Below are 18,164 nucleotides of genomic sequence, written 5' to 3' on the forward strand. Positions count from 1 at the left end.
AGGTCGATATCGTGTTGATGTATGGCTATTGTGATCCCAATGCCCCACGCGCGTGTGCTATGTATGCTGCTCGGTATCCTGGACGACATCATCCAAGTGTCCGGACCGTTCGCCGGATAGTTACGTTATTTAAGGAAACAGGAAGTGTTCAGCCATATGTGAAACGTCAACCACGACCTGCAACAAATGATGATGCCCTAGTAGGTGTTTTAGCTGCTGTTGCGGCTAATCCGCACAACAGTTGCAGGCAAATTGTGCGAGAATCGGGAATCTCAAAAACGTCGGTGTTGAGAATGCTACATCAACATCGATTGCACCTGTACCATATTTCTATGCACCATGAATTGCATGGCGACGACTTTGAACGTCGTGTTCAGTTCTGCCACTGGGGAAAAGCGTCATTCACCAACAGCGGTAACGTAAACCGGCATAATATGCACTATTGGGCAACGGAAAATCCACGATGGCCGCGACAAGCGGAACATCAGCGACCTTGGTGGGTTAATGTATGGTGCGGCATTATGGGAGGAAGGATAATTGGCTCCCATTTTATCGATGGCAATCTAAATGGTGCAACGTATGCTGATTTCCTACGTAATGTTCTACCGATGTTACTACAAGATGTTTCACTGCATGACAGAATGACGATGTACTTCCAACATGATGGATGTCCGGCACATTGCCCGCGTGCGGTTGAAGCGATATTGAATAGCATATTTTATGACAGGTGGATTGGTCGTCGAAGCACCATACCAAGGCCCGCACGTTCACCGGATCTGACGTCCCCGGATTTCTTTCTGTGGGGAAAGTTGAAGAATATTTGCTATCGTGATCCACCGACAACGCCTGACAACATACGTCAGTGCACTGTCAATGCATGTGCGAACATTACGGAAGGCGAACGACTCACTGTTGAGAGGAATGTCGTTACACGTATTGCCAAATGCAATGAGGTTGAGGGACATCGTTTTGAGCATTTATTGCATTAATGTGGTTTTACAGGTAATCACGCTGTAACAGCATGCGTTCTCAGAAATGATATGTTCTCAAAGGTACATGTATCACATTGGAACAACCGGAATAAAAGGTTCAAACGTACCTACGTTCTGTATGTTAATTTAAAAAAACCTACCTGTTACCAACTGTTCGTCTAAAATCGTGAGCCATGTGTTTATGACTATTACAGCGCCATCTATCAGAAAGCGGACAAAGTGGTCCAACTAAAACATTCATATTACTTTACGTGCTACACGAATATGTAATAAAAAATAGGGTTTCCTATTAAAAAAAAAACGCAGTTGATATCCGTTTGACCTATGGCAGCGCCATCTAGCGGGCCAACCATAGCGCCATCTGGTTTCCCCCTTGAAGCTAGACGAGTTTCGTTCTTTGTATTTTTTTTCGTTTGGTGCTTATTTCGTGAGATGTTTTGCCTGGTCACGATCAATGGACCACCCTGTATAAGACAACGAGGGTCCGGCGCAGTTGTTGGATCGGTTACTGCCGCTACAATGGCAGGTTATCGAGATTTGAATGAGTTTGAAATTGGTTCTATAGTCGGCGCACGAGCGATGGGGCACAGCATCTCCTAGGTAGCGATGAAGTGGGGATTTTCCCGTACGACCATTTCACGAGTGCACCGTGAATATCAGGAATCCGGTAAAACAACAAATCTCCGACATCGCTGCGGCCGGAAAAAGATCCTGCAAGAACGATGACTGAAGAGAATAGTTCGTCGTGACGGAAGTGCAATCTTTCCGCAGATTGCTGCGGATTTCAATGCTGGGTCATCAGTAAATGACAGCGTGCGAACCATTCAACGAAAAGTCATCGATATGGGCTTTCGGAGCCGAACGCCCACTCGTGTACCCTTGTTGACTGCACGACACAAAGCTTAACGCCTCGCCTGGGCCCGTCAAAACCGACATTGAACTGTTGATGACTAGAAACATGTTTCCTGGTCGGACAACTCTCGTTTCAAATTGTATCTAGCGGATCGGCGTGCACGGGTATGGAGACAACCTCATGAACCCACGAACCCTGCATGTTAGTAGGGGAGTGTTCAAGCTGGTGGAGGCTCTGTAATGGTGTGGGACGTGTGCAATTGGGTGATCTGAGACAACTGATACGTCTAAATACGACTCTAACAGGTGACACATACGTAAGCATCCTGTCTGCTCACCTGCATCCATTCATGTCCATTGTGCATTCCGACGTACTTGGGAAATTCCAGCAGGACAATGCGATACCTCACAGGTCCAGAATTGCTATACAGTGGCTCCAGGAAACACTTTCGCTGCCCACTAAAGTCCCCAGACATGAACATTAGTTACCACATCTGGGATGCCCTGCAACGTACTCTTACGGATTTGTGGACAGCGCTGCCGGATTCATGGTGTCAGTTCCTTCCGGCACTACTTCAGACATTAGTCGAGTTCATGCCACGTCGTGTTGCGGCACTTCTGCGTGCACGCGGGGACTCTACACGATATTAGGTAGGTGTATAAATTTTTTTCGCTCTTCAGCGTAAAACTCGCATGTTGCAGTTCATGAAGTCAAAGCATGAAAGGCACTCCCCAAATACATATGTCCTGATAAAAATCCAACACCGTTCTGTGCGGCAAACTTGTGAGTGCGAATCACGTTCAGCACCAACATTCATGGACGATACGAAGATTTTACCATCTGTCCTCAATTTGCCATCTGTGTGTATTTTATTAATTACGCATTTCGATTTTTAGCAAGACATATAAATGTGAGAAGTGCCTTTTATGATCGGAATTCATGTAATGTAAAATGGTAATTTTATAACAAGTTTCATAATATTAGATGATGACAGCGTAGGGCCGTCGAAACCGATTATCTTGGAATAGTAAAAGCGTCTCCACTCCGATCGTGGTGTAAGATATAGCTAGTCATCCTTGTCACGTTACTGGACGCAAATGGGGAAACCTAGTGACTTTGAGAAAGGGCAAGTGGTTATTGCCCAACACTCGGTAACGAGGATTTCGGAAAAGGCGAAGGTGGTCGCCTGTGCACGTACTACTATCGTGAACTTTTATGCTGTGCGGTTGAAGAGCGATGAAGCGGCGCGTAGGTGACAAGTTGTTGGACGTCTGCGCCCCATCACAGAACTTACAGGTCGGAGGCTTGCTAGCTCCGTTAAGCGAGATAGGACGTGATCTTTGAGTGATCTGATGGCAGGATACAGTGCTGATGCAGATGCAAGTGTTCAGAGCATAGCATCAACGAAATTGCACACTGGGTCAGTGTAAACGTGTCGTGAATCACATTTCTTGATACACCATGTCGATGGTCGAGTGCGGTTACACTGTCATCCAGGCGAACGATTTCTCAAATCGGACTCTGGGCTACAGAAAGAGGCTAGCGGGCCGGATTATCCTGTGTGGATATCAACCTGTGCTTCTATGGGTTGTATGGCAGCAATAGACGGCACCACGGACTATATGAACATTATTATTATTGAACCACATACAGGATGTCTATAAATTACTTATATAAAAGTAATCTTTAATTGTAAAATAATAAATAATTGCCGGCCGCGGTGGTCTAGCGGTTCTAGGCGCTCCGTCCGGAACCGGGGGACTGCTACGGTCGCAGGTTCGAATCCTGCCTCGGGCATGGATGTGTGTGATGTCCTTAGGTTAGTTAGGTTTAAGTAGTTCTAAGTTCTAGGGGACTGATGACCACAGATATTAAGTCCCATAGTGCTCAGAGCCAATAAACAATTTATAGAAAAGTTTGATGCTGCACTGAATGCAGTGCCTCTTCAGGTTTAATTTGGCGGAACACTGTTAGTTCCCGATGTTCCCGCTAGGCGGCATGCGCAAATGATTTGTTCCAACAGTCATCACGGAGTCGTATCACGGTGCAGAGCGTGCGTAGTATAGTAGCCAGTGACGAAGCCATATTTCTTACCTGAGGTAGAGTGAACTGGCGTAATACTGAGTTATGGGGTGAGCAGAAATCACATGACATAATCGAACATGTACGGGACTCGCCTAAGGTAGATGTTTTTTTGCACTGTAAGCTGTAACACGATTTACGATCCTTTTTTTTTTTGCCGAGTCAGCTGTAAGTGGCCTACCATATTTGGACGTGCTCCGTTACAACGTGATACGTGCACAAAATTTATTTCTCAGCAAGATGGCGTGCTGCCACATTAATCGTGAAGGTCTCACGTATTTCCTTAGGAACATGCCAACTTGAATTGGACATGGTGAAACAATATGCTGGCCACCACGACCACCAAAAAATGGTTCAAATGGCTCTGAGCACTATGGGACTCAACATCTTAGGTCATAAGTCCCCTAGAACTTAGAACTACTTAAACCTAACTAACCTAAGGACATCACACACACCCATTCCCGAGGCAGGATTCGAACCTGCGACCGTAGCAGTCCCGCGGTTCCGGACTGCAGCGCTAGAACCGGTAGACCACCGCCACCACGACCACCTCACTGAACCCCAATGGACTTTGGTTTATGGGATTACAATAAACAGAGTATTTGTTCCTCCACTTGCGGAAACTTCACGAACTGCGACAAGCAGATGGTATATACATCAAGACTTGTTTCATAGGATTTGGCAGGAATTTGATTGCAGATGGGACATTTGTCGTGTCACAAAAGGTAGCAACATTGATCATTTGTAAATAAAACTTGAAGATATACTGCATTCAGTGCTGTATCAAACCTTTTGTGCAAATTATTTATTTCTTCACAAATTTTACTTATGTATAACTAATTTGTAAACACCCTATACTTCCCTCCAGGCTTCATTACTTTCCCGACCATGATGGCATCTTCCAGCACAGAGCCAGAACCATATTACAGTATTTCGAGGTACCTTGGCCTACAAATTCGCTTTGTTTTTGCATCCGAAACGCTTATAGTCATCACTTACGCCGCACAAACCACTGTCCTGTAATTTAAGGGAATTTAGTGTCATTTTCGGAGACATTTGGTTTCGCACAGAGCCGGAAAAGTACCAAGGACTTCTTGAATCCACACCACGCAGAATCACTAGCGTACTGCCTTCCAAAGGTGGACCAGAACGCTGATAAGGAGGTCATAATGTTTTCGCTCATCAGGCTATCTGCTCACTTGCTTGTGTGGAGATTACATACCGGGTGCTCAAAAAGTCATTATAAACTTGAAAACTGAATAAATCACGGAATAATGTAGATAGAGAGGTACAAATTGACACACATGCTTGGAATGACATGGGGTTTAATTAGAACCAAAAAATACAAAAGTTCAAAAAATTTCCGACAGATGGTGCTTCATCTGATCAGAATAGCAATAATTAGCATAACAAAGTAAGACAAAGAAAAGATGATGTCCTTTACAGGAAATGCTCAATATGTCCACCATCATTCCACAACGATAGCTGTAGTCGAGGAATAATGTTGTGAACAGCACTGTAAAGCATATCCGGAGTTATGGTGAGGCATTGACGTCGGATGTTGTCTTTCAGCATCCCTAGAGATGTCGGTCGATCACGATACACTTGCGACTTCAGGTAACCCCAAAGCCAGTAATCGCACGGACTGAGGTCTGGGGACATGGGAGGCCAAGCATGACGAAAGTGGCGGCTGAGCACACGATCATCACCAAATGACGCGCGCAAGAGATCTTTCACATGTCTAGCAATATGGGGTGGAGCGCCATCCTGCATAAACATCGTATGTTCTAGCAGGTATTTATAAGCCAGGCTGGGGATGATGCGATTCTGTAACATATCGGCGTACCTCTCACCCGTCACGGTAGCAGTTACAAAACCAGAATCACGCATTTCCTCGAAGAAAAAAGGCCCGATAACGGTAGATGTGGTAAATCCAACCCATACCGTGGCTTTCTCGTCGTGCAATGGAGTTTCCTCGACAGTTCTAGGATTTTCGGTAGCCCAAATTCTGCAGTTGTGGGCGTTGACAGACCCTCGGAGCGTGAAATGAGCTTCGTCGGTTCACAACACATTACTCAACCAATCGTCATCTTCCACCATCTTTTGAAACGCCCACACCGCAAATGCCCTCCGCTTCACTAAATCGCCAGGTAACAGTTCATGATGCCGATGGATTTTGTACGGATAGTATCGGAGGGTACGCCTCGGTGCCAACCAAGCAGTAGTCTATGGAATGCCGGTGCGACGTGCGACTGCACGAGCGCTGATTTCCCCGTGCATAGACGAACCAGCTACAGTCTCCATTTCTTCCTTAACTGTCTCAGCAGTATTACGCCTTGTGCTCGGTCGGCCACTACGGGGTCTATCGTCTAAACAACCCGTGGCTTCGAACTTTGAAATCATTCTCGCCACAGCTGCATTTGCCAACGGACCTTTACCCGTTCGAATCCCCTTCCTATGGCGATAGGATCGTAATGCTGAACTAGCACATTCCCCATTCTGATAATACAGCTTCACTAAAAGCGCCTTTTCAGGTAACGTCAACATGCTGCGACTGCTGGCGCATCTGATTCTCTCTCTCATTACAGCTCCTTTTATACACGATTGTCATGCGCAGTCACTGACGGTTTGCTGTCCAGCGCCATCTGTCGGACATTTTGTGAACTTTGTTTTTTTTTTCTAATAAAGCCCCATGTCATTCCAAGCATGTGTGTCAATTTTACCTCTCTATCTACAGTATTCTATGGTTTATTATGTTTTCAAATTTATACTGACTTTTTGATCACCCGGTATTTTAGGAATGGTGTTTGTGTATTTTACTTCTCACGAAGTTGATGTTAATGTGCTCGTACGACGTCTACAGGTGCTCTGGCCGCAACACGTGCAGCTTCCTTCTGCCGGAGGACTGCCCGGACTCCAGCACGTGGGGGCCCGGTAGACTGCACGTCACGTACGCCTGCGCAGACCGTGAGTATGCAGCCCGCTATACATACCTGACTGCAGCCTCTGCTACTGTCCGCAGTTTACACCGGTCAGTTCAGTAGGTGATTCGTCGATACACTCTGATGTATCAAGGAGAAAATATACTACCTTGGACTGAATGAATGCGGCGTTAATTATCAACGTAGGACCATATGTGACTGTGAGACACGCGATCGAAATATCCCTGATGAATATCTGAGTTCTTTTCGTATATTAAACCGGACTGAGTAGGATTTCTAGGGTTGTGAACGACTGAAACAACGAGTAAGGAAGCAAATCGCGAGCGCTAGTCACTGAGTCACCATAGCACAAATTCATTCCACCATGACTAGTGTCCCCAACTGGGAGTTCTAATAAATCTAGAACGAATATGCACGGAAGAGTATATTTTCTCCCAAAACCCAGCAAAAACCGACGTAGTGATTATATTCATTTTTTAAAAATCAGAATTGTCTACAAGAGACCTGTTAAGGAGGCGGCTAGGAGAGCGTGAGCACTCATTCTCGCTCGCCGCCCAAGTAGTGAGCACTCGCGGTGGAACGGGGCGGTTAGACGTCATTATGTAGCGCAGAACAAGTGCAAACTGCACGATGTCGTCAGAGGTATGCTGGGTGTTACGTTCGCCGTAATGACGCAGTGCTTAAACTGGAGAGCTGCTCTTTGTAAACCACCGAAAAGCAGGATCATGGCCGGCTTAGGTACGTCAGAGCAAAGGTCACACACCAACATCAGTTTGCAAGACGTCAGTGCAGCATGGCTAGTACATTTATAACTAATAGACCTACAGTGTGATAGCCAGTTACATGATAAATTTCGTAGTAAAATAAATCTTGTAGGCCCATAAATTTCCACAACTTCACAAGTTTCAGCTACGATTACATCGACATTTGGACCTAGATAACTAGTATGAGCAACTGTCTTCCGCAGTGAACAGAATGAAATCTACCCACAGAAGTTCACTCACGGGCTACAACTTAAAAGCTAATCTTCGAATCAACCGTGCTCGGAAAGTGCTACCAGACATTGATGCTTCAGTGAATAGCAAAATAAGTAGAATTCATTGACATCCAGTGTTTGCATGTTTAACCAGTAAATAAAATAGTCACTAAATATAAAATGATGTCAATATAATGTTCTTCCGGAAACGGCATTCATCGTAAGGCTGCATCAGTCGTAGTAAATATCATGTTTTGGACTTACTTGTCCACTGTCCTTCAGCTCATCAATTAAAAGAAATGCAAGTTTCATTTCATTATCATTTCTCACCAGTGCAAGAGGGTTAGGAAATCAGTGTTTTTTTATTTATTTTTTTATTTAACGAACGGCTACACGGGTAGCAGGGGTTGTGTTACGTGGACTGGGCGGTTTTTTAGGTTAGATGGCCTCGGGCAAGTACAGAAAGGGCAACAGCCTCAAAGGGTGCAGGGAAAAATCAGGACATGCGGGGACCAAGCAGCAATTGGTATTGTAATTGTAAACTGTCGAAGCTGCATTGGTAAAGTACCGGAACTTCAAGCGCTGATAGAAAGCACTGAAGCTGAAATCGTTATAGGTACGGAAAGCTGGCTGAAGCCAGAGATAAATTCTGCCGAAATTTTTACAAAGGTACAGACGGTGTTTAGAAAGGATAGATTACATGCAACCGGTGGTGGCGTGTTTTTCGCTGTTAGTAGTAGTTTATCCTGTAGTGAAGTAGAAGTGGATAGTTCCTGTGAATTATTATGGGTGGAGGTTACATTCAACAACCGAACTAGGTTAATAATTGGCTCCTTTTACCGACCTCCCGACTCAGCAGCATTAGTGGCAGAACAACTGAGAGAAAATCTATAATACGTTTCATATAAATTTTCTCAGCATGTTATAGTCTTAGGTGGAGATTTCAATTTACCAGATATAGACTGGGACACTCAGATGTTTAGGACGGGTGGTAGGGACAGAGCATCGAGTGACATTGTACTGAGTGCACTATCCGAAAATTACCTCGAGCAATTAAACAGAGAACCGACTCGCGGAAATAACATCTTGTACCTACTGATAACAAACAAACCCGAACTTTTCGACTCTGTGAGCGCAGAACAGGGAATCAGTGATCATAAGGGCGTGGCAGCATCCCTGAATATGGAAGTAAATAGGAATATAAAAAAAGGGAGGAAGGTTTATCTGTTTAGCAAGAGTAATAGAAGGCAGATTTCAGACTACCTAACAGATCAAAACGAAAATTTCTGTTCCGACACTGACAATGTTGAGTGTTTATGGAAAAAGTTCAAGGTAATCGTAAAATGCGTTTTAGACAGGTACGTGCCGAGTAAAACTGTGAGGGACGGGAAAAACCAACCGTGGTTCAACAAAAATGTTAGGAAACTACTGCGAAAGCAAAGAGAGCTCCACTGCAAGTTTAAACGCAGCCAAAAGCTCTCAGACACTCAGAAGCTAAACGATGTCAAAGTTAGCGTAAGGAGGGCTATGCGTGAAGCGTTCAGTGAATTCGAAAGTAAAATTCTATGTACCGACTTGACAGAAAATACTAGAAAGTTCTGGTCTTACATTAAATCAGTAAGTGGCTCGAAACATCATATCCAGACACTCCGGGATGACGATGGCATTGAATCAGAGGATGACACGCGTAAAGCTGAAATACTAAACACCTTTTTCCAAAGCTGTTTCACAGAGGAAGACCGCACTGCAGCTCCTTCTCTAAATCCTCGCACAAACGAAAAAATGGCTGACATCGAAATAAGTGTCCAAGGAATAGAAAAGCAACTGGAATCACTCAACAGAGGAAAGTCCACTGGACCTGACGGGATACCAATTCGATCCCACGCAGAGTACGTGAAAGAACTTGCCCCCCTTCTAACAGCCGTGTACCGCAAGTCTCTGGAGGAACGGAAGGTCTTTTCCAGAGCACAGGTAGTCCCAGTCTTCAAGAAGGGTCGTCGAGCAGATGCGCAAAACCATAGACCTATATCTCCGAGGTCGATCTCTTGTAGACTTTTAGAACATGTTTTTTGCTCGCGTATCATGTCGTTTCTGGAAACCCAGAATCTACTCTGTAGGTATCAACACGGATTACGGAAACAGCGATCGTGTGAGAACCAACTCCCTTTATTTGTTCATGAGACCCAGAAAGTATTAGATATAGGCTCCCAGGTAGATGCTAGTTTCCTTGACTTCCGAAGCCGTTGGATACAGTTCCGCACTGTCGCCTGATATACAAAGTAAGAGCCTACGGAATATCAGACCAGCTGTGTGGCTGGATTGAAGAGTTTCTAGCAAACTGAACACAGCATGTTGTTCTCAATGGAGAGACGTCTACAGACGTTAAAGTAACGTCTGGCGTGCCACAGGGGAGAATTATGGGACCTTTGCTTTTCACAATATATATAAATGACCTAGTAGATAGTGTCGGAAGTTCCATGCGGCTTTTCGCGGATGATGCTGTAGTATACAGAGAAGTTGCAGCATTAGAAAATTGTAGCGAAATGCAGGAAGATCTGCAGCGGATAGGCACTTGGTGCAGGGAGTGGCAACTCACCCTTAACTTAGGCAAATGTAATGTATTGCGCATACATAGAAAGAAGGATCCTTTATTGTATGATTATATGTTAGCGGAACAAACACCGGTAGCAGTTACTTCTGTAAAATATCTGGGAGTATGCATGCGGAACGATTTGAAGTGGAATGATATAAACTAATTGTTGGTAACTCGGATACCAGGTTTAGATTCATTGGGAGAGCGCTTAGAAAATGTAGTCGATCAACAAAAGAGGTAGCTTACAAAACACTCGTTCGACCTATACTTGAGTATTGCTCATCAGTGTGGGATCCGTACCAGATCGGGTTGACGGAGGAGATAGAGAAGATCCAAAGAAGAGCGGCGCGTTTCGTCACAGGGTTATTTGGTAAGCGTGATAGCGTTACGGAGATGTTTAGCAAACTCAAGTGGCAGACTCTGCAAGAGAGGCGCTCTGCATTGCTGTGTAGCTTGCTGTCCAGGTTTCGAGAGGGTGCGTTTCTGGATGAGGTATCGAATATATTGCTTCCTCCTACTTATACCTCCCGAGAAGATCACGAATGTAAAATCAGAGAGATTCGAGCAGGCACGGAGGCTTTCCGCCAGTCGTTCTTCCCGCGAACCATACGCGAGTGGAACAGAAAAGGGAGTTAATGACAGTGGCACGTAAAGTGCCCTCCGCCACACACCGTTGGGTGGCTTGCGGAGTATAAATGTAGATGCAGATGTAGAATTAGCCACAGCTAAGCGATACGTCTCCGTAGAACTAATATTAGTAACCGTAGAATAGATTTGTTGACAGTAGTTACTCGTGCCGTGCTGCCTTGTTTCTGTTCTTCTTCCCCTCCTCCTCGCTCCCCTCCTCGTCGAGCAGGCAGGTTTCCCAGTGCCGAGGCATGGGGAAAGCGGTGAACAAGCCTGATCCACTATATGATCTCAGCCTGCCAACCTTTAAAATTCAATGAAAAGCTTATTTAGAGACCTACTAGGCGTCAAAGCATGCAGAGTAAAATTCACTCTCATTCTACAACACAGCACGTTAAAAATTTTTATTAGTTGATTTTTCAGAAATATGTGTGAGAAATAGGTGTGATAGATTGAACTTCTTGCGAACATGTCTTATGAGTTAACGAGTAAGCTTGCCTCCCTTTCTTTGGCTTTCTGTCGCAGTCTTATTTCTGTTGAATGCGTGTTCTCACTCGGCAGGTGGGTCGCAATGTGTCGAGCACCTGACTCACTTGCGACATACCGGTTCACTTCCTGCTTCTGCCTCTGTCTCTGGCATGACTTGATTTTGACTGTGGCAATGTTAACGAGATTTTATACCAATTTCTAATTTCCTACCTTCTTACTAAACGGTGCCGCAACAGCAGAGTATATGGAGGTTGTAGTTCAGGCTAAGGTGGTTCTGTGGCTTTTTTTCCATGCCATTACTTGGGCCAACTCATTTACACTAACGTGAACATGAACTAAGGTGTTCATTCAACATTCTATGTCTGTAAGTGTTGTTCTTCTGCTCTTCATGATGAGTTTGCTGTGTATGCTGTGTTTATGACAACAGCCGTATTCATAGGACTGCGTGCATACTTACCAGGTTTCACAAAAAAGGAGTCAGCCTGTTACAGCACCCGATCCTTATCACGCAGGAAAGGTCTGTGAGTCTTTGAAACAGCAATTGATGCATAGCAGTCAATATCCCCGTAATTTGGTGGCAGTACGGGTTCTAAGCTTCAGTATAAGGTTACAGCTGGATATGCCATACCTGAAGGAACCTGGTGACTCACTCTCTGGCTCAACGAGGGCGCTATCAAGGCGACAGGCGGTGTTGCTAGGTGTTAGCGAGACGTCTCGTGGAGAATAATTAATATTTTTATCAGTGTTCTTATTTCGGAATTGTTGGTTGGCTGTCAGTGGAGACTTCTTGTTTAGCAAACGTAAGACACGACAGCGTGAAAACTAAAAGCGCATGATTTCATAGCTGATTGCTTGTATTCAGCACTGTAGCACATATTTGTAGCATATGACATGTGATGTTCGATATCACGCCATAATGCGAAGAAATGACTGCTTTGTTTTAAAAGTTGACTAGACACGCAACACGCCTTGCCCCCTTATTATCTCATATACAGTTCTGTTTATTTAGCTAATTCAACCACATTAGAAATTTGTTTGTATCAGGAACTGTAAAATTTCTGCTGGGACGTGTGAAATTGTATTGAAATTTGTGTACATGTGATTGCTGTCAAAATAACTAGAGGTAAGAATTTTGTCTTTTAATGTGAATCATAGTGAATTCCCACACATTGGTTTACTCTGTAGAATCTTCCATAATTCCATAGTCACGTTCTAATCTTTGTATTAGTAGGGTCGAAAAATTGTTAAGTTATGAGAAGCGTTTGTGATATTAGCCACAGGTAATATTTTTACTGAGTGCTTGTATCAATGAGATCATTGATGACTTAAATTCTTCTGGGTGTTGTGAAGCGCCATTGTTTAAAGTACTGTAGTTATAAACTTCAAATGCCTCACTCAGTTTGTAACTTAAAACCAACTTTCCGACCGTATTACCACGACCTTTCTCAGGGCGCTGAAACACCCGGAAGAATTTTAATCGCCGTAGTACCGGCCATGGAAGCTTACGTTGTTACGCACAGAGATCATTGTTTGTTGAATAATCAGTCAGCGTGGAAAAACACTTTGTCTCGGTGTCGAGAGCTGGCTGAAGTAGATGTATATATTCTTGTGGATGCCTGATTTCGGAATACTGTTTTACAGCTTGGAATATACACTCCTGGAAATGGAAAATAGAACACATTGACACCGGTGTGTCAGACCCACCATACTTGCTCCGGACACTGCGAGAGGGCTGTACAAGCAATGATCACACGCACGGCACAGCGGACACACCAGGAACCGCGGTGTTGGCCGTCGAGTGGCGCTAGCTGCGCAGCATTTGTGCACCGCCGCCGTCAGTGTCAGCCAGTTTGCCGTGGCATACGGAGCTCCATCGCAGTCTTTAACACTGGTAGCATGCCGCGACAGCGTGGACGTGAACCGTATGTGCAGTTGACGGACTTTGAGCGAGGGCGTATAGTGGGCATGCGGGAGGCCGGGTGGACGTACCGCCGAATTGCTCAACACGTGGGGCGTGAGGTCTCCACAGTACATCGATGTTGTCGCCAGTGTCCGGCGGAAGGTGCACGTGCCCGTCGACCTGGGACCGGACCGCAGCGACGCACGGATGCACGCCAAGACCGTAGGATCCTACGCAGTGCCGTAGGGGACCGCACCGCCACTTCCCAGCAAATTAGGGACACTGTTGCTCCTGGGGTATCGGCGAGGACCATTCGCAACCGTCTCCATGAAGCTGGGCTACGGTCCCGCACACCGTTAGGCCGTCTTCCGCTCACGCCCCAACATCGTGCAGCCCGCCTCCAGTAGTGTCGCGACAGGCGTGAATGGAGGGACGAATGGAGACGTGTCGTCTTCAGCGATGAGAGTCGCTTCTGCCTTGGTGCCAATGATGGTCGTATGCGTGTTTGGCGCCGTGCAGGTGAGCGCCACAATCAGGACTGCATACGACCGAGGCACACAGGGCCAACACCCGGCATCATGGTGTGGGGAGCGATCTCCTACACTGGCCGTACACCACTGGTGATCGTCGAGGAGACACTGAATAGTGCACGGTACATCCAAACCGTCATCGAACCCATCGCTCTACCATTCCTAGACCGGCAAGGGAACTTGCTGTTCCAACAGGACAATGCACGTCCGCATGTATCCCGTGCACCCAACGTGCTCTAGAAGGTGTAAGTCAACTACCCTGGCCAGCAAGATCTCCGGATCTGTCCCCCATTGAGCATGTTTGGGACTGGATGAAGCGTCGTCTCACGCGGTCTGCATGTCCAGCACGAACGCTGGTCCAACTGAGGCGCCAGGTGGAAATGGCATGGCAAGCCGTTCCACAGGACTACATCCAGCATCTCTACGATCGTCTCCATGGGAGAATAGCAGCCTGCATTGCTGCGAAAGGTGGATATACACTGTACTAGTGCCGACATTGTGCATGCTCTGTTGCCTGTGTCTATGTGCCTGTGGTTCTGTCAATGTGATCATGTGATGTATCTGACCCCAGGAATGTGTCAATAAAGTTTCCCCTTCCTGGGACAATGAATTCACGGTGTTCTTATTTCAATTTCCAGGAGTGTATTAAAGAAATTAATATCCAGCTGTGTGCGCTAGGATTGTAGAAACTGGGAAGTCACATTTGGGAAACTTTTTTCGGTTTTGGTTTGTGAATGCTGTAACTCGGGTTATTTGATTGTTTGGTACCATTATTTTAAGTATTGCAGAATATGCACATACAGGAGAGGAAGAAACGCATCACTTCTCTAGCTTTTCTTTTTTAATGCACTGAATGTAAATCTTATTTAAGGAATTAAGTTTCATGAAAGTTTTGTCTACAGAGTTAACTTGGTAAATTTACTGTTTATTTACAGATGACAATAATTTGCTAATAATAGTGTCCAATGATTTTCATATCTTCTAATTTCTGCTACTGAATACAAAATTGAGGTGCAATTAGTTTTCAGATTATTCGAAATCGAGCTTCCACATCCCACTGGCTACTCAAAGGTTTTTAAAGAAAAGTAATTCTGTATCAGCCGGCCGGAGTGCCGTGCGGTTCTGGGCGCTACAGTCTGGAACCGAGCGACGGCTACGGTCGCAGGTTCGAATCCTGCCTCTGGCATGGATGTGTGTGATGTACGTAGGTTAGTTAGGTTTAATTAGTTCTAAGTTCTAGGCGACTGATGACCTCAGAAGTTAAGTCGCACAGTGCTCAGAGCCATTTGAACCAATTCTGTATCGTACTGCAGCTCACGAGATTCGATTATTAATTTTTAATATGCTAGCGCTTGACACATTTGCGTTGCAATCTACAAGCTGTATTTTTAGTTACGGCAAAGTCAGCATTATGCATTTCAGCGTGATCCAGAAATGCAGCTGCTTTGCGACAGCGCGTTTATCCCTTGTCGCATACGTGAGCCAAAATGGTTGTTAGCACCCGAATTGAACATTGTTTTGAATATTTAGGCAACAATGATTGTCTTTTCAGTTTACATTGAAGGAGACAATAACTGGTTTTTCAACACTTGTTGATATTATTTGCTTTAGTAACTGTCTAAGGGTTTTACAATATAAATCCAAATATTCAGATCGAGTATAAAGTTTATACGGCAACACAGTTACCCCATGTAGTAGATCAGATACATTGTTTTCATAAGGCTTGCATAATACTATATCTAACAATGCACGAAAGTGTTGTAAACACAGAAGCTTCATATGCAGTACAAGTAATGTTTACTCAGAGCCACTTCTGAACATAAAGTTACATCACGTACACAGTCAGGTTAAAGTCTAAAGGTTTAACTGGGATGCAAAAGTAAAAAGTGTCTTTTTAAAAGCTTGCACAATTGGAAAATTACACTGAATGTGAATGTCTCTCCGTTCCTAAAAGTCACATTGAGTAGAGAAAGTATAAAAGTTACCAGGTTAGATGTGTTAAAATTTTCAGTCTGCGCTATGTGGACCAACAATTTTGCCTTTTCTGTCAATATTCTTGATTCCGAAAGATTCGCTTATGATTCATTCAGAGAACCAATACTTCAGTTTGACGTTAGTTGACTGCTTACTCAGAACAAAAGCATTCCAGTACTGTTAACTCCTTATTTAGAAGACAGAGCAGATCGAGTTACAGAATGTGAGTGGACGTTTTGTTTGTGTACCGTAATATTTTTCTTTGTGTCAAGATACCATAACGGAAAATAAATAAATAAATAAAACAAAACGAGAATGAGACAAGGACAGAAGATGGGTCATGTAGACGTGGAGGAGAGTAGAAGATATGTGAGGCAGAGGGGGACAGAAGAGACCTTTAGAGGGTAAGTGGATAGAAGAAATACTATAAAAGGGCGAAGGGCTACCGCTACAATCAAAGGTGCTTTTAAGTTGCGGAAAGGTAGTTGATGGCAGTAAACGTCGTATTTAATATTGGTTTTGGAATAGCATCCTTTAGTGAAATACCACACTTTGAAGCTTTTGTGAACTGTGGAGTTTTAGTACTGATATTAATACTGTCATGAGAACTGTAGTATCTCTACAAAAAGAAAACGTCATAACACGGTACCATAGTTTCAGTAAATCTCTTATTTCTTCTTATGCAAAATATTAATTCGAATGTTATAAATACTGCCTCTCTTTACCAGATTTAAATGGCTTTGGACTCGAACGCCTGGGCTTATATACAAAATGAGGTGAAAAATTCATGGGATGGGATTATGTACATATACAGATGGCTGTAGTATTATGTACTCAAGCTATAAAAGGGTAGTGCATTGGCGCAGCTATCATTTGTATTCCGGTGATTCAGGTGAAGAGGTGTACGACGAGATTATGGCTGCACGAACGTGGAATGATAGTTGGAGCTAGACGCATGGGACATTCCATTTCGGAAATCGTCAGTGAATTCACTGTTCTGAGATCCACAGTATCATCAGTGCGCCGGAAGTACAAATTTCATGCATTACCTCTCACCACGTTCAACACAGTGGACGACGACCTTCACTTAACGACCGAGAGCAGCGGCGTTTGTATAGAGTTGTTAGTGCTAATAGACAAGCAACACTGCGTGAAATAAAGCAGAAATCAATGTGGAACGAACGACGAAGGTATCCATTAGGTCAGTGCGGTGAAAGTTGGCGTTAATGGGCTATAGCAGCAGACGACCGAAGCGAGTGCCTTCGCTAACAGCACCGTCAGTTGGTAAGGGATGGTGATACGGTTGTAGTGTGGCGAAATCCCCACGAATCCATGGACCAAAGTTGTCAACAAGTCGCTGAGCAAGCTGATGGTGGGTCCATAGCGGTGTGGACTGTGTTTACATGGAATGAAGGAGTTCTCTGGTCGAGCGAATCATTTGGCCCGATATGAATCCCTTCGAACATTTATGGAGCGTAATCGAGAGGTCAGCTCGCGCACAAAATCCTGCGCTGGCAACACTTTCGCCATCATTGACGGCTACAGAGGCAGCAAGGTTCAGTATTTCTGCAGAGGACTTCCAAAGACTTGTTGAATCCTTGCCACGTCGAGCAGTGGCACTAAGACGGCACAACGGAGGTCCGACACGATATTGGGAGGTATACCACGACTTTCGTCAGCTTAGCGAATACTTTTTAGGACAGTTCACGGTGAAAAAAGAAATTAATCTATATTGCAGCAAGTTTCATATTCGTTTGTAATTTGCTTATCTTGTCAGTTATTACAGAATTTTAACAGTTACATGAACAGTTACGTGTCTATCTGGAAAAATCAGCATCCACAGGTAGCTGGTTGAGAGTAAAAGCGTGGTTCTCTACGAGACTTGTTTGCAGTTTGCAGACCATTTAATCAGCTTTATTAGGAACATCTAGCTTTAAACTGAGTTGGGCAACTAGGCATACCACTACTCGCAGTACTGATTGCTACATCATCGTTGTCTAAATCGTCATAAGATGTAATTGTTGATGGAGCGTAAAGTTTCATCACACGTATCTCGGCCATTCATGTAAGTTTCCGATACGAAGACACTACTTGTCCTTCAAGTAGCGCCTGTAATGTACAAGAGTTTGAACTACTACTGTTTTTATCCTTTCATAAGGAGAATTCTTTAACATTACCAAGAATCCAACTTCTCTCACTCGAGCCT

General features: G+C 44.6%; 1 protein-coding gene across 1 annotated transcript in view; it reads left to right on the top strand.

Moving 5' to 3' along the window:
• LOC126190917 (uncharacterized) overlaps nucleotides 1-18,164 on the top strand; it is a 481,361-nt gene that overhangs the window by 275,403 nt on the left and 187,794 nt on the right. The window contains exon 3 of the mRNA XM_049931547.1: nucleotides 6,791-6,894. Within this exon, the coding sequence (XP_049787504.1) occupies nucleotides 6,791-6,894 (104 nt within the window). The remainder of the gene's footprint in view (nucleotides 1-6,790; nucleotides 6,895-18,164) is intronic.

Source organism: Schistocerca cancellata, chromosome 6 (genome assembly GCF_023864275.1).
Source record: "Schistocerca cancellata isolate TAMUIC-IGC-003103 chromosome 6, iqSchCanc2.1, whole genome shotgun sequence".
Taxonomy (NCBI): Eukaryota; Metazoa; Arthropoda; class Insecta; order Orthoptera; family Acrididae; genus Schistocerca; species Schistocerca cancellata.